We start from the raw sequence: 23,139 nt of genomic DNA, 5'->3' as shown, positions 1-23,139 counted from the left end.
TCCCTGCACATCCCAGCCTTCACTTTCCTCCAGAGGGAGTGAAGCAGCCACTTCCCAGGAGGAAGCTGCCACCCTTTTGCTTCCCCAGCCGAATTTCCTCCCCAACAGCACCTTTAGCAAAAGACCCTTGCCCAATCCTCTTGGCATCATGCCACCAGGCTGCTCCCTGGTACCTGCACTGACCAGCTGTGCAGCGACATACTGAAACAAGTCTATAAAGTGTCTCTCCTTTATTGGTGAAAAATGCAAACTCATCCAAAACACAAATGGGGGGTAAAAGGGGGTCTAGTGGCAAGGCTGGGGGGGCCTCAGCTCCCCAGGTGGAGCAAGACTGGGTCCCTCCTCATGGTTTCATTAGGACATCTTGGGCTCATCATGATGGTGGATGGAGATCTTTCTCCGGGTGCTCTCAGTGCAGCGGTTCAGGATGAGGTCTTTGCTGGGACGGGGAGGAACAGCAGGTTGAGCCCTGGGCTTGTTCCCCTCTGGCTCGTTTTTCTCAACTGTGGGCAAAGCAGATGTAAGGATGGGTCAGAGCTCTCCATCACCCAACACCTTCATGTCAGCGTTCAAAAGCTTCCTATGTAATGGCCACCAAAGCTCCTGCCTCTCCTCCTGTCTCATGTGCATGTGATGGTCTTTCTGGAGGTCAGGGTGGTGGGATGAGCCCATCAGTGCCCAGCTGGGAGCTTTGCCCAGTTGGAAGCCCAGCCCTAGGTCTGCACAAGGAGCTGCTCTCCCTTGGGAAGGCTGTGGGGATTACAGATCTAAAGCAACAAGCCTCCTTCATGCATCACTTCCCTCTAGGTGCATTGCTGGCAGCTAATGTACATGATAATGGTAATGGTAACAGCAGCACAGGGGAGGTTAGGTGGACAGAGGAAAGGTCCTAAATGTGGGCTGACCTCCCACCAGGATCATATTCTGCTCCTTCTCTATCAGACCTATAACCAGAGGTAAGAAACCTCACTGAAAAGAAACACCTCCCTGCACACGCTTTCCCCATGGGAAAAGGGTGGACAGATAAGTTGTGGCCTCCGTGTGCTGTCCTACTCCAGCAACCAGCATTGGAAGGTACAGGCCATGCCTGCTGAACTTCAGCCCATGGCCAGGGCAAAGGCCCTGCTGAGACTCACTGATGACATTGGCTTTGTTCTGGAAATTCTCCTTCATGTTCCTCCTGCTCTGGATGTACTTTCTGCTGTTCCTCCTGTAGGTTTCCTGGCTGATCTGCTTCCGTCTCTGCTTGTGGATGCTCTTTGCATTCCGGATGGTGGATCTGCAGCGAGTTAGAAACAACCCTTTCAGTTTCCGTGTCAGCAGACTCACACTGTGCACTTCCTTGCCGAGCATTTCTCCCCACACACTTCCTCCTCTGCCTCACCCAAACCACAACATCTGCTATTTGGTTTTGACCAGTGGAAAGCAGCAAGTGGAAGCCAGTACTTGGGGGCAGCTGTAGGTGAGACATGATGTACAGCATATTAGGAGGCAGCTGGAGTGGTGCTTTAGAAGCAGATACTGAAGGGTGAAGCCTGAGCACAAGTCTGAAAAGTAATGATGGGAATGACAAGGTAGATTGGGCATAAGGCTGGAAGGATGAGACGGAAGTGAGGTTTATCCAAGAAAGCCTTGGAAGTGATCTGTAACTGATGAATAGATCTATACTGTTGCTTCTATACTGGCTGAAATCCCTGGTGTGGGGTTTGGCTTGGCTCCCTGCTTCCCAAGGAATCTTACTGTTCCTGGGCCATAAGAACAGTACACGGGATATGTGTCAGTGTGTACCTGGATGTGCAGTGTCGAACCCATAGCAGAGGAACTGCTGAGAGAAGTGAAAGGCTGAGCAGCAGTCCCCAGGCAGGCACAGGGAGGCCACCACTTTGCCTTCGCTACCAGGGCATGAGCGAGGTGGCTTCTGATACCCACCCCCTGGCATTGTCCTCCTGCTCTGCCTTAAGGCAATGTGCACCCTCCCTGCTCTGAGCACATAGCCCATATCACAGCAAAGCTCTTACCCACAGCAGCAGGTCACCACCTTTGCAACAGGGCTCAGCCTGGCTGTTGTCACCAGAGCCATAGGGACAGGATTCACCCTTGGGGGCAGGTCACTGTCCTTGACACAGGCCACCACCCTACATTAAGGGCTTCAGTAAGCATCACTGCACTCAAATAGGTGGATTTGGGCCATTTCACACTGTTTCGCACTCAATCCGTGCTCCAGCAGAGCTAGATTTGGAAGGATTTTGTAGCATGTTTTCTCATAGGGAAGAAAAGATAGCAGCAAGGTCTGCCCTTCCCAGCAGTTTTCTTTGCATCAGAATTAATGAGTTATTACTGCTCTTTATCTTTTTTCTTAATCAAAATAAAATCCCTTCCATTAGCTCAAATCCTCCCATCAGATTAGGCCATTTGGCAGCTCTGATTAGTCAAATCTCTCTTCGCTTCTCGAAGATTCAGTGGATGCACTTAGGAAATAAGAAAAAGGCCAATTTGAAAATTAAACTTGACTAGCCCAGAAAAGAAACTTTGCAGAAGGACAAGGAGAAATACGCCTGGCTGGAGGACCTGTTGGCGCAAGGATCGTACAGCCCTACATCAGGAATGCTGGTGTGCCTCTCTGCCTGTGGAAGCTGGAGAGCACAGAGCTATTTTTGCTACAGGGGGTTGCCCCCGGTCGGTCTTTGCCCTGCTCACATCTCTGCCAGGCAGTTCCTTATTGCCAGGGAAGCAAGGGACACCACAAATCCCTGTCTGGTTTAACTTCAGCCCACTCAAAAAGAGCTTTAGTCCTCCCTGTCCCCGCCCCGAGCTTCTCCTACCTCCGTGGAGGAGCACTCCGGTTCCTCAGCTCACTCTTCACAGAGGTGTTCACCTCCCCAGCTTTCTGCAGGTACATGGAGGGGTAATAACCCGTGGTTTCATCCTTCCTGCAGAGCAACACAAAGCAACATCACTTGCAGTCATGGCTCTGTAACTACCACCTCCTCATGTCCCCAGCTGCTGGGTTGGTTATTTCTCCTGTTGCTTGCAGTGAGGAGGGCTTTGACTGTCCCCACACCTTGCGTGCCCATGGCTCTCCCTGAAAGTGTGGTTTGAGTCCCAGAAACAAGTAGGGAGCAGGAAGAGCAATGGCTCACAGCTTTCAGGGTCTCACCAGCTCATACTATCGCCCTCGGGGATTCTCTGGGCTCTAGCAGCATCACTAAGGGCCTCCTGCCAGACACCCTGCTGCTGCGTGCTCAAGAAATGCTCCCTGGTCCCTTGGCCCATTATGCCGTCCAGCCCAGCATGTCTGCAAACACCAGGAGATCCTCCTGGTGCCGTGTGCCCAGGCACAGGCTGGTAGAGGAGGATCCCCAGGGTTTGCAGCCACACCATGTCCTGCTGTGAATGCACAGCCTGTGGCTCTCCAGAGCACAAAAGCAGCTGGGATTCCCCTTGGGAAAGCCCGAGTGTGCAGGGCAGGCTGGGATCAAAGCTGAGGTTTTGTAAAGGAAGATGTGCTGGAATACTTAGAGCAAAATAACAAGGGCTTTTTCTACCTGTCTCTTTCTTGGACATTTCAGAAGCCCCCAGCAGAGGAAGCACCAGCTGCAGCATTTAACATCTGGCAAAGGCACAGGCTATTAGAAGCAGCCCTGCAAGAGGAAGTGCTGGGCAGCAGCACCCACAGCCCCGATGCAGAGGACTGCTGGCTCATCCCTTCCCTCTGCCTGAATCCCTGATTCACCTGATTTGTTCTTGGCATCTCTCACCTGATGACCCACCAGCCATCAAGGAGCTTGTGGATGACTTCGATGATATCACCCTCCTTGAGGGTCAGCTCATCCTCCTCCATGGCTGTGTAGCTTTTCTGGACAATGTATGGCTCACCTGCACACAAAATCAGGTCAGCAGGCTGTGTGCTACCTCCCTAAGGGCAGAGCTCAGCCTCTCCAGCACTTAGGAGAAGAAGCACCAGGGCGTTTACCATACATTTTAGGCAAGACCCAGGTCTTCAAGTATGGATTCAGACCTCCTTCATCCCTGACAGAGCCTGTGGCTCATCCCAACCCCTCTCCAGAAGAAAGCTGGTGAATGCAAGCAGTAGAAGCACATCTATTTCTGCTGAAGAGCATGTTTCTAATTCAGGTGATTAAATGAGGAAGAAGGAAGTGCTGTGCTAATAGAGTCTGCTGCAGTGTTTTGAAAACCACAAAGACAAAGCTGGGAGAGCAACCAGCACAAGCCGGCAGCATCTTCCCTCTGCTCTGTGCTGTCATGGAGAGCTGATGACAGTGCAGGAGCCAAGCACTGGGAAAAGCCCGCACCTAGGTCCTAGGTTCAGATGCTGCACAGTGCTCCTTTGCTAACCCAGCAACACAGCATTCACCCAGCTAGCCCCGGATGGCCACTGGATGAAGCTGTGCATCTGTGATCAGCCAAAACAAGCATCTAACGTTGAGCTGCAGGTCATGGGAAGCTCCTGAGGTTGACACTGAAGCACCAAAGCCATCAGATTTATCCCTCCTGGCAGCTCCTACAGCAACATCTCCCTGCCTGGCATTCCTGCTCCATGTGGTCTGCCCAGCTGGGGCTATTGAATGACCCACTCCAGCTGGGAGCTGTGGCAGGTTCTGCTCTGCTGCACACCCTGGTTACCCCAACATTTCACCTGCATAGTTGGGCTCCTGCTCTTCAGACTCATCAGGCCCATCCATCGGCTCCAGATAGGATGCTGGCACCCAGCCCCATTTATTCTTCAACTGGCAAAACCACCAGCCTGCAAGGAAAGCAGCCATGGGCAAGAGCAGAGGGTGCTGTGGGGACACCAGCACCAGAGTACAGGCATCCACGTGGCCTGGACGGAAGAGACGGCGCCAGAGCTGGTCTCTGTTTACATGGTGCAACCAGGGAGCTCGGCCAGTTCATCCTGCTTCCTCCTGGGCAGGAAACCAGGCTGAGGCATGTGAGAAGGTTGCCAGGATTGCCCCTCACCCTCCCTGGCCAAAACTAACTGTCATGTGGCTCCATCTGAATCTGAAACATATCCCAAGGGGGTGGGAAGTGCCAAGAGGCCAGTTACATTTGCTCTGAGCCTCTTGTCTCCACCAGGAGACCCTGGTACAACCACCTACCCTTTAACCCATGCACTGGCATAACTGACTTGAGTTTGGAGGCAAGATGCATGGGCAGTCCCCATCCCTGCTGAAGCAGTGGCCAGGATGGGGCTGGCCCTCAGGGGTTCTCTGGAGGGATGGACACATACCGCTCTCGCTCTTCTCCACGACATCCACCATGTCCCCAGCTTCTAGAGCCATCTCAGTTTTAGAGCTTTTCTCGTAGTCAGCAATAGCTCGGTACGTCTGCAGGACAATGGGGCCCGTGATGTCTGTATGGGAGAAGTGAGAGATGTTCCCCACTTTGAGCACGCCAAAATGCCCCAGGGCAGCCCAAAGTGCTCTCCCAGCCTCTTCTGGTCCTAAACCAACTGAATCCCAGGACAGGGACTCATTCGCCTGAGGCTGTGGTTTCAGCTCTGGCACAGAGACCATGTTCTTGGCCAGAGCCATGGATGGCTGCCCATCTCCCTGCCAGGCTTTGCTGCTGCTGAGATAGCCACTTGCACCCCTCCGAGGCCTCTTACCTGTGGAGTTTTTCTTGGCATCCTTCGGCAGGAGGAAGACCTCAGGCTTCCTGATCCTAGATGGGTCAGAGCAAAGGCAGCTCAGTGCCAACCCCCCCTCACTGCTGGCACTAGGCTGGGAACACAGGGTTTCGCCCCAGATGGCAGGCAGCTGGACTCACTGGCTGTCTGTGACAGGGTTCATGTCATCATGACGGACCTTGAAGAAGTTGACCACATGCAGGCAGCGGGAGATCTTGTGAGGCAGGTTGACCAGCGTGTAGCAGTACTCGGCCAGTGTGCCCTGCCTGTTCTGGGTTGAGCGCTGCCCATCAAACCACTTTGGGGCTGGGGGAGAGGGGAAAAGACTCAGAAAAATCAAAGTGCCCTGTTTTGCTTACTTTCCCAAGCAGGCTGCTCTGAGTCATTAATTTTGCCCCGAAAACAAGTGGATTTGGCCCCAAGGGTACTGCATGGCTGCATGGTGCCCATAAGCTGAAGCTCTGTAGGAGCATGTGTCCATCTCCTCCTTTGCTGCTCCAGCCTTGGCAAGCACAAGGGAGACATGCCCAGTGCCCAAAAACCGGGGGAGAAGCAGCTATTCTCATGCTCCTCCCTGCTTCCTTTTAAAGAAGGAAATTAAATAAAGGGGGACTTTTGCTGACCTGTACCTTGCTTGGGGACAAACCATCAGCTCTTTGCATCAGTTCATTTCCTGTCGTCTAAGACATATTGCATTGCTTCCTCTTACAACATATGTGTTGCCATAAGGGCACTAAAACCAAACCCAGTGACAGTGTCACTGAAGGAGTGCTCAGCTCAGGCTCCCCAAAGCCAAACCCTCTTCATCATCCAGGGAGCTCCCACAGCCAGTGCTGTGGATGTGTCTCCAGGGTGCCCAGCCACTGGGGAGGAAGGACGGGATCTGCAGGGCTCATAAGTCTCCGGGTAAACCACTGTTGCTGCTGCTCAGACCTTTCTGGGGGTTTGGTTTCTTTCAAGCCCAGTGGGCAGGAGCACAAATGGCACCAAGCACCTGCACTGGAGGAAGCCGGCAGAGCTCAGCCCACTGGGGAATTTCCCAGCCAACTGCAATTTCTGTTTCACCCCCCAGCCTCAGCGCCTGTCCCTCACCTGGCAAGTGCGGGATGATCCGTTTCTCCATATTGATGTCCCCGGATTCAATAGGGAACATCTCCTTCAGTGCTTTCTGTGGAGCAGAGCCAGGCATGGCTGTGAGGGTGGCACCAGGAGACCCCTCTGGAGCAACCCCTTCCTCGTGCTCACCCCCCTGCTACCAGAACGTGCTGGCTGGACCCTGGGACATTGGGAGAAATCTTCCTGGGGAGCACAGAGATGATAGCTCCTCCTTACTAGGAGCAAAGGACATTGAAGCACTATCACCTATGAGCTTCTTCCAAGCCAGGTTTAGTTTGGGGTAATTTCAGCTTGAATTCACTCTCTTGTTCCACAACCTGAGCCCTGGAGCACTGGGCCGAGGGCTGGTGCCCACCTTGCGACAACTTACATGGAACTCGTATATCTCAGTAAACCGGCGGTAGACAAGCTTTTCAGAGAGGTCGTTCCACTTCACCAGGAACATGTAGACCTGAGGGGCAAAGCACAGAAGCTGCAGCTCTGCAGGCTGAAGCCCTGTGGGTGCTTCCATTTCAAATAAACTGTTTTTCTTGCACCACCCCACTGCGAGTAGCTCTGCCCAGGTAGCCAGTGAGCTGGGCACTAGGGAAGTTCAGCAGGGACAGAGTGGGGGCAGAAACATGCAGCCAAGTGGGAATCGAAGAGGGTAAAGCCCTTTCCAAGCCTGCAAAGTAACCAGTGGATTGAAAAGGAGGTGCCCCAAAACTTGGGTGTTAAAAACATGTTATCCTTTGGCTCCATCCAGCTCACGCCATCAGCCATGATCCACCCCACCCCGCCCCCCCCCCCCCCAAAAAAAAAAGGCTGTTCTTAGCCCCTTGGTCAGGTTTACTGACCAAGAGGTTTACTCTTGGTCAGTAAGGTTTAGGAAAAGGTCAGTAAAAGAGGTTTACTGTCCAGACTCTTTACACATCCAGTTCTCACTACTCAGTTTGTCAGAAGGTCGTTGCATACTCACATAATGCTGGCTGGGGAAGAACCTTTTCTCGTAGCCCAGCAGCTCGATGTGCCGGATGAAGGCATCCCCCATGGCTGCTGCAAGCCGCTACGTCCCGCTCCGGTCCCCCGGCTCCTGCCTCCCCGGGCTTCCTCTCCTCCCGTCTGCCTTCGCCCAGGTCCGCCCCGCCGCTAAAGCCCCCGGGAAAGCAGAAGTCCGGCTGCAATCGCAGCGGTAACTGTTAACACTGCCTTCCCCGCTCCCTCCCGGGCACCGCGCGGCCCTCGCACGGACACCGCCTCCCTCCGCTCCGGCACCCCCGAGGGCAGCCGCCCGTCTGCCCGAGTGGCAGCCGCGGCCGCCGCCGTGTCCATTTTCACCCGCACGCACGGGATCCGCCTCGCCGACGGGGCCGTGGTGCGGGTGCAGCGCGGCGGCAGCTCTTGGAGATCGTCGCTACCGCAGGGAAGTGGCTCAGCTTAGCGTGACCGACGGCAGGCACTGCCGGGCAGGGCGCGGGGCTGATCTGCAGGGGGAGGCCCGTAGAGGGACCGGAGCGTGGCGGGGGCAGTACCGTGTGGGAGCGGCTGTGGGACCGGGCAGGTTGCATGGTCCCCGGCCGGGAGGCGAGGGAAGACGGTAGGGCCCGTGTGGAGCCTGCCAGCGGCAGCCCCCCGGGGCTGTGCGGTGCCCCTGACCTGCTATGGCCGTGATGCCTGTGTCTCAACAGCTCCCGGGCTCCACCGGTTCAGCCCTGGGCAGCATCGCTTGCTACTCCTTACTGACAACTGGTGCGCTGTGACGGAAAGCCTGGCTAAAAGAACTCACTAAGACCCGATGGAGAGTTTTAGCAAGAGGACTTCACCAGCTCCCAGGAGCTGCGGGGCTGTCTCCACTGGTGCCATTCAGTGGGAGCAGGGCAGAGGCTGCTGCAGCCAGAGGTCACGCGAGAGCTGCCCCTGCCTGCCCGTGGGGTCCCCACCACCCCCAGGAGGGCTTCGCTGCCAGCTCTTTTACTCTGAGCCCCGTGACTGTGGGCGCTGGGTGCAGTCGGAATTACTGAAAACGCCACAAATATTGAAACATTCATTAATGAAATCACACTTTCGTTTTTTCTATTTGAGCAGTTGCAGCATCTCCTTCCTTCTAAACTGCGATGTCCACGGCTGCGACTAAACCTGGCCTGTTTGGTTTTCTGTTCTTCCCCCAGGAGGAGGACTGCAGAGATGCCAAGTGGCCTTTTGCACCACCAGGGGCAAAACATCGGCATCTATGATATTTGTTGAAGATTTTTATTGTTCTGCATTTGTTCTGCACTTGTTCTAATATTCTTGTTCTACTGTTGTTGTTTTGTTCTTACACCGTTGTCGTTTTGTTGTTTTATTGTAGTATTCCTGTTGTTACACTGTTGTGGTGTTGTTATAACAATAGCAAACCAGCGTTTATACCCGAATTTTACTATCATTTTAGTATTTTTTTACTGTCAGTATGGAGTTCTCGTGTCTTGGCTTCTGAATGCAGGACCTGAGGCTTGAGAGCTGGAGACCTTCGGGTGGCTGTCAGATGGACACGCTGTGGTTTGTATTGAGCCAGGGTTTCCCGTGAGGAGTCTCCAGCCCAGCCCAGCCCAGAGGCAGGCAGCAGGGAGCCCTTGGGGATGCTCTGGAGGCACCTCTGAGATGAGAGGACAGTGAAGAGCCAGGGCCAGGTCGGCTGCCCCATCACCAAGTGTCCCCCTTTGACTGCAGATGCTCCCCATGCTGCCGCAGCACCCGGTGTGCAGAGGGTCCAGGACGGACAAATGCCTTGGAACGGCAACCGGGGCTCCAGCGCTTCAGGCCTGGGCAGCAGCCCTTGTCCGCAGCAGCACCGCAGCGGGCGGGCTGCGAGCGAAAGCGCGGCTGAGAGAAGTCTCCAGGAGCCGATGCGGAGCTGCAGCGAGCGGGCGTTCTTCACTGCCGCGCCGGGCGCACGTCCCGGCAGGACACGGCGGGGCTGCGCACGCTGCAGGCCCGGGGCCGAGGCTGGGCTCGGCACAGCGCTGGCCCAGGCCCGCGGGCGGCACGGGGCCGTCGGCAGCGGGCGGGCGGGACGGCGGGGCCGGTGGCGCAGGGCCACGAGCCCGAGAGCGCGGCCGCTGCCGAGGGGCCGGGGCGCGGCTCCCGCAGCGCGTTCCGGGCCGTTGCCCGTTGCCCGTTGCCCGTTGCCGCAGGCCGAGCGAGAGCGATGGCGCTGCCGGGCGGGCAGTGCTGCCCTTGGCGCTGGGCGGCGCTGCTGGCGGCGGTCACCTGCCTGCTGCCGGGGGCGCTGCTGGGAGCGGCGCTGGGCGCGGCGGCCGCCTGGTGGGCGCTGCGGGGCCGCCCGCCCGCCCGGCGCCCTCTGCCCCCGCGCTCTCCCGCACGGCTCCTGCCCCCCGAGCGCTCTCCCCCGCTGCGGCTGCCGCCCCGCGGGCCCGGGCCCAGCCTGGCCGCCCGCTTCCCGAGCCCTGGGCAGCGGGCGCCTTGGCCCCTGCCCAGGGAAAGGGCCGGCACTAACGGCAGCGCGGCCACCGCGACCGGGCCGGGTGTGAGCGCCCCGAGCCGCGGCAACTGCCCGGGGTGAGCGGGGGAGAGCGGTGGGGGGACCGGACACGGGAGGGACACGGGAAGAAAGAGGTGGGATCAGGACACGGGAGGGACACGGAAAGAAAGAGGTGGGATGGGGACATGGGTGGGACACGGAAAGAGGTGGGATGGGGACACGGGAGGGACACGGGAAGAAAGAGGTGGGATCGGGACACGGGTGGGACATGGAAAGAAAGAGGTGGGATGGGGACACGGGAGGGACACGGAAAGAGGTGGGATCGGGACACGGGTGGGACATGGAAAGAAAGAGGTGGGATCAGGACACGGGAGGGACACGGAAAGAGGTGGGATCGGGACGCGGGTGGGACATGGAAAGAAAGAGGTGGGATCGGGACACGGGTGGGACACGGGAAGAGGTGGGATCGGGACACGGGAGGGACACGGAAAGAGGTGGGATGGGGACACGGGTGGGACACGGAAAGAGGTGGGATGGGGACACGGGTGGGACACGGAAAGAAAGAGGTGGGATCAGGACACGGGTGGCCTAGCGATGGCGGTGCCGGGCCCATGCTGCTGGCCTTGGCGCTGCCCTGCGCGGTGCTGCAGGGACGGCTGCTGGGAGCAGGGCTCCTGGTGTGTGACGCGACCCTGCCAGCCCGCATCGCTCCCGTCTTCGTGTCGCCCGCGCGGCAAAATGGCGTCTGCAGTGGCCCAGCCGCAGGCGCCATCCGTGCGGAGAGCGCCCGTCCCGCCGCTGCGGCCTCTGGTGAGCTCGGGGGGAGGATGGGATGGGACGTGCCTGCCACTCACAGCGCTGTGACCGTTGTGCCCCAGCAGAGCTCCGCCGCAGAGCGTGCGCCGCCGGGACCCGCTGCCGCAGGACCGGAGCCCTGAGCCCGTTCTCCCGCCGGTACGCTGGCACAGTGCGGTGCCGGGGGCTCCCCACGGGCCCCACGCCCAGCGCGGAGCTCTGCTCCTGCCCCCGCTCTGCCCTGGCCGCTCTGCGGGGGGACACAGCCAGGGGAAAGGGAAGGACCAGATCTCTGGGCCGTGCTGGCCCCTTTGCAGCCGGAGGCAGCCGCACGCCCGGGAGCCCTGGGTCCCCGCTCCGGCGCGGGTCTCCTCAGCACCTGCTGAGCTGCACTAAAGCGCTGCTCCCGTCCTGGCTGGGCTCGCCGGTGGGAGAGCGGGCCGGAGTCGCGGCTGCTGGAGCTCTGCAGCTGCGCAGGGAAAGGTTTTACCCGGGGTGGGTGAGCAGGGAAGGGTTTGCTCTGGGGCCCCTTGCCTCAGAGCCCGGAGGCCGCTGGCTCCAGAGTGAATTGGGTTCGGGGTGCTCAGACTTTGCCCTCCGCGGACACTGCGGAGGGAGCTGAGCAGCGCTGAAGCAGGAGAGGCTCCGGGCTCGGCAGCCGGCCCCTAGGGATGGGATTTCCTCCGTGGGGAGCAGGAGAGAGGGAGGCCGTGCTCCCCTGACCCGCATTCGTTACTCCTCGTCTCTTTCCACATTCCAATAGAAGAGGATGCGCAGGACGGAGACCCCGGAGGCCGGCGCAGGATCCTACCGCGAGGTGCCACGACGGACAGGAAGGTAACGTACCGCTCAGCCCGCCAGTGCCTGCTTGGCAGTGCCAGCCGGGAAGGAAGCAGTGGCCTTGCCAGCTGAGCCGGTGCCCAAGGCCTGCTCTCCACCGGAGCTGGGATGTTCCAGGCGCGTGAGTCATGGCTGCTGGGCCACCCAGTGGTGGGGAAGCCCTCTTGATGCGTCCCCCAGCATCCCCGCTGCCCTGTTCCGCTGCGGTGCTGGAGGCAGCGCTGACCGGCACCATCCCTGTGGTGGCCTCCCGCCCGGGCCGGCTTGGAGCTTGAAGGGCTCAGATGGCTGCAGCGGTGCCGGTGCCGTGTGGCACTGGCATGGCCGGTCCCAGCCCGGCGCTGGCCCTAAGTGGCTCTCTCCCACTTGCACAGAGAACAAGAACTGCGGCGACGGCAAGAGAGCGCTCCGAGGACAGCGAACAAGGCCGTGCAGACCGAGGAAGGTGAGCGTAGGTGGGGCCCAGCTCTGTGCCGGGCTTGGATGGGCCACTGGTGCGGGGCTGCTGCGATGCCAGGCGGAGCTCATTCCAGCGCTTCCTCGGCTGAAAGAGAGGAGAGGAAAGCCCGCGTGCCCAGCGGGCTCTTGCGACGGCTTCCCCGTGGATCTGCTGTGGCCAAGCTGCTGCCCCAGGGCATCGCAGCCTTGTCCTCGGCTTGAGGCCCTGTCCCTGGCTCTGCCCTCCAGGACGGGCATCCAGAGAGGAGGGAGAAGGGACAACCCCCTTGGTGCAGGCCAAACGCCCCTGCTGGGGGCTGCTCCTGACTCGTCTCCTCCTGTAGCTGTCGAGAGGCGTGAGGAGGAGCGGCGGCAGCCCCCGAGCCCAGCACCTTCCCTGCAGAAAGGAAGGCCACGCAGGAGGAGGATCTGCCTACTAGTGCCTGGCGAGACCCACCCGCTGGCGCTGGTACGTCGCTGTCTCGCAGCCTCCTTTGCCCTCCCCTGGGGTAGAACGTGCTCAGTGCAGCTCCTGCAGGGCTGGGGCAGGCTGAGCTGCCTGCCTTGGGGCAGGAGCTCTCGCCCTTGGCTGGCTGGGAAGCGAGGCTCTCCCCTGCCCCAGTGTGCGGCGGCTGTGCGTGACTGCTGCCCGCTGCCGGAGCAGGAACTGGCCTGGGCAAGGCTGCCGTGCCCTCAGCGCCGAGCCGGGGCCAAAACGAAAGGGGCCCGGAGCTCTGCGGTGGCTGTGGCAGAACCACGGCTTCATGGCTGCTGCACAGCCCTGCTTCCACACCTCCTCGAGAGCGGCTCTGCCGGCTGCCCTGAGAAGGAGCTAAGCTACCGCTCTCTCTGGCAGTTCCCGGAGCTACATCCCGGATACCCCATCGTGGAGGAGATCCTGGAGAGGGAGAGGGAGGCAGCGTGGCAGCGCCCTCGATGGGTGCTGGGACCTAAGGCTGGTAAGGGCAGACTGGGGACGCCAAGGGCACCGCAAGGAGGAGGAAGCCGTGGCCTGGCCTGCCGGGGCAGCGGGTGCCTGTGTAGCGCAGGCTGAGGAAGCTCCTGGGCCAGTGCTGCCTGCTCCTGGGCTCTGATGCTCGTAGAGACTCGTACGGACTCGGGCGCAGACCTCGTGCCCCGCGGTCCCCATGCCCGGAGCTGCGAGCTGTTCGCCCCGGAGGCTCTGCTAAGGGGTAGTCCATGATGCAAGCTGCGGGTGCCGATTTCTGGCTCCCTCCCAGCAGCCACCAGCCAGGGCTCCTCAGGCAGCAGGCGCACACGGGCAGCATCCACGGCCGCAGCATCGGTCGTTTCTGGGCAAGCCGCTTCCACCGGCACCGGCCTCGCTGACACCACCCAGCCCGGAAGCGGGAGCGCGCCCGTGTTGCCAGGTGAGTGGCGGGGACGGGGCTTCTGCAGGAGGTGAAGGGCAGGGCTTTGTTCAGGCAGCAGCTTTCCTGCCGGGCCTGGCTGAGCTGCCCGGGCTCAGCAGCCCCAAGGGGCTGGGGCTGGGGCTGTGCAGAGCTGCCAGCTCAGGGCGCGGCTGCAGAGACCTGATCAACATTTGTGCTTCCAGGCTCGTCCACCTCTGCCTCTTCCACCCGGTCAGGACCCAGGGACAGAGCCCGCAAGCGGCACAAGGCACGGATCCATCGTTCCTGCAATAAGTAATGGCCAGTGCTGCTGGCCCTCACCCGCAGGGGCTCCGGTCCAGAGCAGCCCCGCGGTGGGACCGGAGTGGTGGGGCCAGGCTCCATCCCTGCTGCCGGCAAGAGGCCGCGCTGGGTGGCAGCGCCTGGGCTGGGACAGGGGGAACTCTTCCTGCTGCAAGAGTCCCCCAGCCACGGCTGGTGAACCTCTGGGCGTCCGTGCAGCGTTTCCGTCCTGGCTTTATTTTGCCACGTGCCCTAAGGTGCAAACTTCTGATGCAGCCCTGGCAGTCTCTCCCGTCCCGTCTTATCCCCTCTCTGCTGGTGCCCCCTCCCCATGTCAGGGTGCTCTGGAGCCGCTGGGGGAGTCCAGAGTGCATGGAGTCCCCCCCCTCCCCAAATCCAAATTGTTTCTCATTTGTGGCTCATCCCCACCCCTTTGGGCTTCACCAGCTCCCAGCAGCTGCGGGGCTGTCTCCATTGGTGCCATTCAGTGGGAGCGGGGCAGAGGCTGCTGCAGCCAGAGGTCACCCGAGAGCTGCCCCCGCCTGCCCGCGGGGTCCCCACCACCCCCGGGAGGGCTTCGCTGCCAGCTCTTTTACTCTGAGCCCCGTGACTGTGGGTGCTGGGTGCAGTCGGAACTCCCGAAAACGCCACCAGCATTGAAACGTTCCTTAATGAAATCCCACCTTGTTTTTGTATTTGAGCTGCCGCAGCATCTCCTTCCTCCTGAATTGTACATGGCTGTGACTAAACCTGGTCTGTTTGGTTATTTTTCTTCCTGAAGGAGGAGGACCACAGAGACGCCAAGTGGCCTTTTGCGCCACCGACAGCGAAGCGTCGTCGATTTTGATATTTGTTAAAGATCTTTATTGTTCTCTGTTCGTTGTTCACGTGTTCTAACATTCGTGTTATACTGTTGTTGTTCTTACCCTGTACTTGTTGTGTTGTTTTACTGTAGCTTTTTGCTGTTGTACTGTTCTTTTGTTGTCATAACTACAGTAAACTAGTCTCTTTTACCCTAATTTTACTGTCATATTAGCATGTTTTTACCGTCAATATAAAATTCCCACCCCACCACCTTACCCCCGTCCCCCGTTTTTACGTCCCCCACTTACAATTAACAGACTGTGTTCACGTCTGCCCTCCCTGTGTTTGATTCCTGGGCCAGGGCACAGGTGCTGCTTTCCAGCACCCTCTGCTTGACCCATCCCTGTGTGTCCCCTCTGACTGCAGCTGCTCCCCATGCTGCTGCAGCACCCGCTTTGCCGAAGGTGAAGGTCAAAGAAGTGCCTTGGCAACGGCAGCCAGAGGAGTCTTTACCTGCTCGAGCAGAGGTGGGTGGGCTGAACAAAGCACCTATGGTGCTCCCCAAAGGCAGGGGTGGCAGCGGCATCATCTGATCAACATTTGTGCTTCCAGGCTCGTCCACCTCTTCCTCTTCCACCCGGTCAGGATCCAGGGACAGAGCCCGCAAGCGGCACAAGGCACGGATCCATCGTTCCTGCAGTAAGTAATGGCCAGTGCTGCTGGCCCTCACCCGCAGGGGCTCCGGTCCAGAGCAGCCCCAAGGTGGGACCGGAGTGGTGGGGCCAGGCTCCATCCCTGCTGCCGGCAAGAGGCCGCGCTGGGTGGCAGCGCCTGGGCTGGGACAGGGGGAACTGAGAGCTGCCCTCCGCCACCCAAGGGGTCCCCACCACTCCCCAGAAGCCTTTGCTGCCAGGTCTTTTACTCCCTGAGCTTTGTGACCGTGGGTGTTGGGTGCAGTCTGAAATAGGGAAAAATTTACATCTATTGAAATGTTCTTTAATGAAATACCACTTTATTTTCGTATCTCAGCTGCTAGAGCATCTCCTGCCTTCTAAAATGTTCGTGGATGTGACTAAACCTCTTCTGTTTGGTTTTTTGTTCTTCTCCAAGGAGGAGGACCACCGCGATGCCAAGCGGCCACTTCAGCCACCAGCAGCGAAACGTCGGCGCTCCTGATGTTTATTTAAGAGTTTATTGTTCCGAAGTTGTTCTGGTTTTGCTGTTTTACGGTTGTTCTGTTGCTGTTCATTGCTGTTTATTGTTGTTCTGTTGGAGTTTCTGGTGTTGTTACTCTGCTGCTTTACTTTTCTTGTTATAAAATTGTTCTACCACAGTAGTTGTGCTGTTGTTTTTAATGTCGCCCCTTTAAAATAAACAGACTTTGTACCCAACTCATTTTAAGGCTTCAAGGTGGTGTTTTTTTTGCAGACAGAATGACCTCGCCTACCCAGCGGTGTATTTCTGTTTGAAAGGCGTGACTGGAAGCCCCTTTGCTGGCATCGATAACTGCCGCAGCGTGTTCTGCTTGCCTGCAGAATAACTGCCAGAGTTTGTTGTGAAATTGTAAATGTATTCTGCATGGACAGTCATGAAAACCATCAGAAAGGTCTTTATTTCTTAGTCAGGGCATAAGATTTACTGTCTGTGCACAATGCAGTCATCCCAACCTCATGCCAATAAAAGCCCCAAACCAAACCAGAACACGAAACCTTTACAGTAATCTGCATCTTCTGCTATAGAGATTATCATGCAGGCGGAGCTTGACATCTCTTAGGGTCTGTGAAACTTGAACGCGTACATGAGTCTCTCACACGATACGGGAGTCACCAGGACTACAAGGGTCTTAACTTTGGGCAGAGTGGGACTTGCAGCAGCTTGGAGCACACGTTTCTGTAACCAGTTCTAGAGATCAGAAGGGCATCCCCAGAGCCTTCATGAGAAACGCTCTCACACGGGTCCACGTGGGCTTTGCCTGCGTTAGGGCTGTGAGACCAGACCCATCATATAGAAACCATCTGATCTCCTGAGAAAACATGCATGTACTACTTTAAGTTAATGGAACAATCTCCAACAGGGTTTAATTCAAATGGCTTCCTGATCCACACACTGAAACAGTGACCATTTCACCGTCCATCTCATTAATGCGTGCTAAAGGTCAAGTGAACCAGTTGATCTTTTATTTATGAAAAAACACATCAATTGCAACAGGTATCCTAGGAAAAATCAGTTCAAATATACAGATAGTATTGTGCAATCAGCCATTAAAGCAGTCAGAACCAAAAAGTAATGTTTGTGGGGTTTTTTGTCCTAAGTAAAACTCACAAAAAGTGAACTACTTGCAGGAATTTTTGTGCATTACAGAAAGTGAGATACATCAGGTGAGGTGAAGTTCAGCTTTACTGGGAAATGCAGACAACCTCTGTTAAGCCCCTGTTGATTTTAATCCTTGTCCTCTCCCCAGCATTGCTGCCTCAAATTTGGCCTCTATAATATATTCCGGATTAAAACCAGCCATTCCAAATCTACAGTCATTTTTTCATTGAAGTCAATTCAGAGATCTGCTGAAAAAGTAGACATTTCTATCTAAAAATATAAAAAGGGTTTGTCTAGAAGGTACTTCTCTTATACAGTTATATTACACAGCTCCAGACATTCCCAGCAGGCTCTTCTCAGAACTGGATCTTCTGACTAGATAAGACAAATTACACAAGTCAGTCAGTTTAATGCAGCTCTGGATCTTATTGCAGATACAAGTAGCTGGCATTGTCTTTGGAGTTCTTTAGGCCTGGATTCAGGAAGCGTGCAGAAGCTGAATATGGCTCTCAACAAAGGTGAGATTAAATATGTGCTCGAGTGGTCTCTGTAAGGATTTAGATCAAATACTTGCTTTAGTTTAAGTTCAGTGGATGGCTTAAAGCATCCAAATATCCAAACCACTGCAACACCAAACTGCGCAGCCATTGGCAGAGAACATTTCCATGACCTTTAGCGGCCAAGTGAGATGGGATTTTATGCCCCCCTGGCTGAAGTGCTCCCCACCACAGATCACAAGCTTTTCTTTAGTGCATTTTTTCCCATTCTGTTCCATTTTGTGATGATTATTTCCACAGCAAAATTCACCTCTTCATTAGGAACACCACTGCTTTACATACAGTTCTCAGGGCACAGACAGCTGGTGCAGCTGTTCCAGCCTCTGCAAGTTTCTACCGGGTCATATCTGGGTTTGCCTCTTCAGCCGCTTATCCCGTCTCCCGCATGGACAAAGGGCCATGGCCAACAGTGTCCTCGTCTTCAAAACTTGCATGGTTCCAGGAGTTGAACCTGCAGGCTCCAGCTCCCCTACCCACAGCCTCATGTGAAGGGCAAACCCCACTATTTCTGCTGGCCTGAAGAGCCGAGAGTGATAAAGACCCAGAGCCTGGTTTTGTGGGTGGGCCGTCTGTGCCCTCAGAACTGTTACAGCTCCCAGAGCTTCTCTTCTCCAAGAGGAATACCATGTCCTTTTCTTACTAAATTGGAGTGGTTACAGCTCGAGTGCACTAAACCAATGCTGCCAACTGGATATCAATCACAGCGAATTGCTGAAGTATCAAACACTACACAATGAGGAAAATACATGGCTTGGAATATTATCTGAAAACTGAAACAGGAGAAAGCACGACAGAGCTGTGATAGCTAAAAATTGCCATTTTCTCTGAATGAAGCAGGCTCACAAGCATGCGGGTCAGCCTTTTACATCTGGTGGCACGCCAGCATCGCTAGTACTGCTTTCCACCTCCATCAAGATGTCATTTTTAGGAATATGTGGAGTTAGAAATAGCGTAAGAGAAAATGCTGGACATTTCTGCATTGTAAATTGAACTAAGCTTCTCAGAAAAGTTAATGGAAAAGAAAAAAAACCTTTTAAAGAAGCTGGTTTGTCATCACAGCTAACAGCTTTACCAAGTGTCCCAAGCTTAGACAACACGCAGCCAGAGCGCAGATTTTCTCTTCCCTGCTCAGTTACGGTTTGGAAATACATTGGAAATACCAACAATAATGCTGCTCTTTCACACAACTGTGTCGGAGCTCTTCATACACGCTAATTCCCTAAGCCTTCATTTATTCTGCCTCTGAGCAATGTAATTACCATTACCCATTTTTCTTTATAGGCCACATTTTGCTAGGGCTGCCTGCCTCCCAAATCTGAGCACAGTGTGTTTTACATGGCATTTGGGTAAGGTACTGAAAACATCCTCCATTTTATAGCTGAGAAGTGAGACAAATGACATAATTTATGAGGATTGGTACCTTTTGGCATTCAGTCCTGTATCTCAGCCCTCTTCTGATACCCCAAGTAACAAAAAATATTCTACTTTAACAGGTATTGACTTCAAGGTAGACTAAATTCTCTTACCCACCACTGATGAGGTCTACCACGTTGGGTCCGGCTCTTGCTTTATTTGAGGAGTTTCTTCTGTTTCTGTAATTTCTGTTGAAAAAAGCAGTAATGAATGAAGAAAAAAGGAAACTTCCTAACCAATTCCATTGTTACTGTTGTACTTAAGTAAAAAAAACATGAAAAGTATGAAAAGCATTGATTTACCCTTTTAAACTATTGAGGGTAAACTAAAATGTATTCACAACAATCTGACTCTGCGTGAAGTTACCGTATTAATTTCAATGTAAAGCAGCCTGGGATCTTAGAGAACTCTATAGTTTTTAAGGAGCTAAAGTTAAAACCAATGTTAGAAGTGTATGAAACTGGAAAAGTACTTAATAAAAGGACTGTGAGGAAAAAAGTCGTATGACTGGTTTGGTCTGCATCCTGCTCTTCAGTCCTTCTCCCTCCTGTCTGTCAATCCCCACCATCATTCCTTCCTTCTTTCCTTCCAACACCTCATTGTACATGTGATGATGGGTGAAGCTTTCCACTCACAGGTCAGTCTGTAGCCCATTACTTCAAATACTTCAGGCACGAGCACCATTTCATGTTATTTAAGACGCTGTCTTCCAGAGCTAGCTCACAACATCGGCTCCTGCTTGAGCTCAAGTCATGCCTTTTGGGTTATTACATTAACATTCCCAGCACTAACTCCTGTTCTTACAGCACTATTTCCCAGATTTCTTTTTCAACTGTAGGACTCCTTCTCAACTAGACACAGATTTTGCATTACTGTATTTCAATCTGTCCACAGCAATTTTTGACACTAGCTCCTTTTTCTTCTTCACTGCATGCTATCATGTATTGCATTATGGTATGTTTAAAAAAAAAAAAAAAGAGAGAAGGAAACTTTATCTTGTTGGCTAAAGCATTCATCATCTTTTGATGATTTTTTTATCATTTCCACAAGGCTTCATTACAAAATCTTTGCATTTACTTGTTCACAGGATGCTTGAAGGTAAATCAAAGAAATCTCGTGCTGGTACAGCAGTGCCTGTAAGACCTGGGGCGTGATTTTGTTCTTTTTATAAACAGAGAGTATAATGTTGGATGGAAATTGGTTTTCAACTGAAGTTGTTTGGAAGATCTGGGGCTAGGGTAATTCATTACTACAAAGCCAAGCCATTTCACCACATGATCATTTTATACCTTCCAGCCTAGTTCTGAAGTGATTTTGAGTTCTTTAGCAACTGGATGCTTTCTCTTAAGATCATTCCTCTAGTTACTGGGTCTGAATCCAGTTTTGGATGAGAAACTCAAAACCTGCTTATCTGTTTCTCCAAAACCATCACTTTAATGGTCCATAGCTAGATTTCCTCCACATGAAGGTATTTTGGGTATTCCCTTCGTCTAACAATTTCAATGATTTTGAGCAGTTTTGGCATTATAAAAACTTCTGATGTTCCAACTGTGAGGTTAAAATCTGCAGCTCAGCTCTTTCGTGACTCCAACTTCTTGCCTTGATTGCTGCAATAAGATTGATCCACACTCTGACAAAGATGTACTCATAACACTTGGAGTGAACCTGGAGCTGAGTGTGTAACAGTAATCCTGGTTGTGCTTGGTGGATTTTTTCAGAGCTTAAGTTACAGAATTAAAAGCATAGTCCCCCTCCCCAACGCAGTATATTCAGGCCAACATGACATTCAAAGCTCCTGATGATGGCAATCATTCACTTGCACAAATTGTGAAAACTACTGTGCTGAATAACTAGATGCAACGCTCAGGATATGAGCAATCCGTCAGAGCTTATATATAGTCATGACGCACCAAAAGAGAACAACAATTCTTAAAACTTCTCTATAAAATTATGTGAATAATAACTTCTGCTGCTGTAGTTTTCACAGGATGCAGCAGGATCTTAAACCAGATGAAAAAATGTCATAGGAACCAATAAAAGTCCTTTTTCTGTTTTAACTAACCTGTCTCCTTTAAAGAAAAATATACAACTTTGTTCAAGATTACTTGACATATTTGTCAATAATAACTGAAGACAAACACTTACCTCTTACAGATACTTCCATTTTGCCTGGGTCAGTTGGCTCTTAAATGAAAAACAGAATACAGTCAAATGAACACCAAGACAGTTCAAACAACATGAATCAAGTATCTTAGAAATTAGGTTTTCCCTGAAGAAGGTGCCTCGTTTTTTCTGTTATGATCTGACTTAAAAGTCTTTGTCTGAGATAAGTGTGTTTTAATTTCATAATGATTTTTCCATTATCTGTGTTGACGGGTTATAGATGGGCAGGTGATGGAAAGCCATTTAACCTTTTTATCACTGTGGGTGTGCTAAGGACAGAGAGACTACAGCAAGTCCACTGACCATTAGCAGCTGTTTTCATCCCTTCCATCACCTCCAAATGTAAAGAAGGGAGCTAGCAGTTTCCTTTATAATTCTTTTCACCATACAAGTGCCCCTTACTCTTAAAATGTTTACTGAATGCTTGCTTTCAGCTTCCCAGTTTCTTTCAGTAACACTTTATTCAATCATAGAATCACAGAATCATACAATAGTTAGGGTTGGAAAGGACTGTAATATCATCCAGTTCCAACCCCCTGCCATGGGCAGGAACACCTCACACTAAACCATAGCACCCAAGACTTTATCCAACCTGGCCTTGAACACTGCCAGGGATGGAGCATTCACAACCTCCCTGGGCAACCCATTCCAGTGCCTCACCACCCGTACAGGAAAGAATTTCCTCCTTATATCCAATCTAAACTTCCCCTGTTTGTTTGAACCCGTTACCCCTTGTCCTGTCACTGCAGTCCCTGATGAAGAATCCCTCCCCAGCATCCCTATAGGCCCCCTTCAGGTACTGGAAGGCTGCTATGAGGTCTCTACGCAGCCTTCTCTTCTCCAGGCTGAACAGCCCCAGCTTTCTCAGCCTGTCTTCATATGGGAGGTGCTCCAGTCTCCTGATCATCCTCGTGGCCTCCTCTGGACTTGTTCCAGCAGTTCCATGTCCTTTTTATGTTGAGGACACCAGAACTGCACACAATGCTCCAGGTGAGGTCTCACAAGAGCAGAGTAGAGGGGCAGGATCACCTCCTTCGACCTGCTGGTCATGCTCCTTTTGATGCAGCCCAGGATACGGTTGGCTTTCTGGGCTGCGAGCGCTCACTGCAGCCGGCTCATGTTCATTTTCTCATTGACCAGCACCCCCAGTCCTTCTCTGCAGGGCCGCTCTGAATCTCTTCTTTGCCCAATCTGTAGCTGTGCCTGGGATTGCTCCGACCCAGGTGTAGGACCTTGCACTTGTCATGGTTGAACTTCGTAAGGTTGGCATCAGCCCACCTCACAAGCATGTCAAGGTCCCTCTGGATGGCATCCCTTCCCTCAGCCTTCTCCAAATCCTGTGTAGCCAGTTCTCCCAAAAGCATCCGGAGGGGCCTATGTTGTCCCTGGTCTGTTTTTATTCACTATGTACCTATAGAATCCCTTCCTGTTATCCTTGAACATCCCTAGCCAAGTTTAATTCTAACTGGGCCTTAGCTTTCCTAACCTGGTCCCTAGCTTCCCAGGGACAACATCCCTGTACTCTACCCAGGCCGCCTGTCCTTGCTTCCATTTTTTATAAGCCCCTTTTTTCCTTCGAATTTTCCGCATCAGCTCCTTATCCACCCAAGGAGGTCTCCTGGCCCTCCTGCTGCACTTCCTTCTTGTTGGGATGCAGCACTCCTGAGCTTGTAGCAGGTGATCCTTGAATATCAACCAAGAGTCTTGGGCCCCCCTGCCCTCCAGGGCTATATCCCATGGAACCTTACTAAGCAGGCTCCTGAACAGGCCAAAGTCTGCTCTTCTGAAGTCCAGGGCAGTGAGCTTGCTGCACGCTCTTCTCATTGTCCTGGGGATCTTGAATTCGACCATTTAATGATCAATGCACCCAAGGCAGCCCTGTAGCATCACATTTTCAACAAGCCCTTCCCTGTTGGTGAGCACAAGGTCAAGCATGGC

The 23,139-nt window shown here is 54.0% G+C and overlaps 4 protein-coding genes across 22 annotated transcripts in view; 2 read left to right on the top strand and 2 right to left on the bottom strand.

Moving 5' to 3' along the window:
• Nucleotides 1–215: 215 nt before the first annotated feature.
• NCF1 (neutrophil cytosolic factor 1) lies at nucleotides 216–8,208 on the bottom strand. Of its 3 annotated transcripts, none has more exons than XM_065694792.1 (12): nucleotides 8,094–8,203; nucleotides 7,725–7,923; nucleotides 7,137–7,217; nucleotides 6,743–6,818; nucleotides 5,791–5,956; nucleotides 5,630–5,685; nucleotides 5,252–5,374; nucleotides 4,658–4,765; nucleotides 3,759–3,876; nucleotides 2,823–2,930; nucleotides 1,137–1,279; nucleotides 216–503 (listed from the first exon to the last, which is right to left on the bottom strand). In XM_065694792.1, exons 2-12 carry the CDS (start codon nucleotides 7,794–7,796, stop codon nucleotides 355–357), a joined length of 1,200 nt encoding a protein of 399 aa, XP_065550864.1. In that variant the 5' UTR covers nucleotides 7,797–7,923; nucleotides 8,094–8,203; the 3' UTR covers nucleotides 216–354. The 3 variants fall into 3 exon arrangements, with proteins under 3 accessions (XP_065550864.1, XP_065550865.1, XP_065550866.1); XM_065694793.1 differs by having other exon boundaries at nucleotides 7,725–7,894; XM_065694794.1 differs by lacking the exon at nucleotides 2,823–2,930 and having other exon boundaries at nucleotides 7,725–8,208.
• LOC136022127 (uncharacterized) lies at nucleotides 7,747–11,087 on the top strand. Its single transcript, XM_065695061.1, has 2 exons — nucleotides 7,747–10,300; nucleotides 10,874–11,087. Exons 1-2 carry the CDS (start codon nucleotides 9,930–9,932, stop codon nucleotides 11,085–11,087), a joined length of 585 nt encoding a protein of 194 aa, XP_065551133.1. The 5' UTR covers nucleotides 7,747–9,929.
• A 6-nt stretch (nucleotides 11,088–11,093) lies between these two features.
• On the top strand, nucleotides 11,094–14,970 carry LOC136022001 (uncharacterized). Its single transcript, XM_065694795.1, has 8 exons — nucleotides 11,094–11,177; nucleotides 11,782–11,855; nucleotides 12,233–12,303; nucleotides 12,641–12,765; nucleotides 13,153–13,255; nucleotides 13,538–13,687; nucleotides 13,873–13,937; nucleotides 14,733–14,970. Exons 2-8 carry the CDS (start codon nucleotides 11,788–11,790, stop codon nucleotides 14,796–14,798), a joined length of 648 nt encoding a protein of 215 aa, XP_065550867.1. The 5' UTR covers nucleotides 11,094–11,177; nucleotides 11,782–11,787; the 3' UTR covers nucleotides 14,799–14,970.
• A 1,374-nt stretch (nucleotides 14,971–16,344) lies between these two features.
• The window catches only part of GTF2I (general transcription factor IIi), a 74,811-nt gene continuing 68,016 nt past the window's right edge, over nucleotides 16,345–23,139 (bottom strand). For 12 of the 17 annotated variants that reach the window (XM_065694791.1, XM_065694775.1, XM_065694784.1 and 9 more), the window contains 3 exons: nucleotides 21,184–21,222; nucleotides 19,152–19,226; nucleotides 16,911–17,443 (listed from right to left, as the gene is read on the bottom strand). In XM_065694791.1, the coding sequence (XP_065550863.1) occupies nucleotides 19,168–19,226; nucleotides 21,184–21,222 (98 nt within the window). In that variant the 3' untranslated portion in view covers nucleotides 16,911–17,443; nucleotides 19,152–19,167. The other 5 variants (XM_065694779.1, XM_065694781.1, XM_065694780.1 and 2 more) reach the window with 5 other exon arrangements.

The sequence above is a fragment of the Lathamus discolor genome, chromosome 14 (genome assembly GCF_037157495.1).
Source record: "Lathamus discolor isolate bLatDis1 chromosome 14, bLatDis1.hap1, whole genome shotgun sequence".
Lineage (NCBI taxonomy): Eukaryota > Metazoa > Chordata > Aves > Psittaciformes > Psittacidae > Lathamus > Lathamus discolor.
Note: the sequence above shows the minus strand (reverse complement) of the source record. Positions and strands in the feature narration are given on the sequence as shown.

Coding starts and splice junctions, on each gene's coding strand:
- LOC136022127 (XM_065695061.1), top strand. CDS start 9,930: ATGGCGCTGCCGGGCGGGCAGTGCTGCCCTTGGCGCTGGGCGGCGCTG. Junction 10,301..10,873: donor AGCCGCGGCAACTGCCCGGG/GTGAGCGGGGGA, acceptor GCGGTGCTGCAG/GGACGGCTGCTGGGAGCAGG.
- LOC136022001 (XM_065694795.1), top strand. CDS start 11,788: ATGCGCAGGACGGAGACCCCGGAGGCCGGCGCAGGATCCTACCGCGAG. Junction 12,304..12,640: donor GGCCGTGCAGACCGAGGAAG/GTGAGCGTAGGT, acceptor CTCCTCCTGTAG/CTGTCGAGAGGCGTGAGGAG. Junction 12,766..13,152: donor AGACCCACCCGCTGGCGCTG/GTACGTCGCTGT, acceptor TCTCTCTGGCAG/TTCCCGGAGCTACATCCCGG.
- NCF1 (XM_065694792.1), bottom strand. CDS start 7,796: ATGGGGGATGCCTTCATCCGGCACATCGAGCTGCTGGGCTACGAGAAA. Junction 7,218..7,724: donor TCTTCCCCAGCCAGCATTAT/GTGAGTATGCAA, acceptor TTTGCCCCTCAG/GTCTACATGTTCCTGGTGAA. Junction 4,766..5,251: donor CGTGGAGAAGAGCGAGAGCG/GTATGTGTCCAT, acceptor CTTTCCTTGCAG/GCTGGTGGTTTTGCCAGTTG.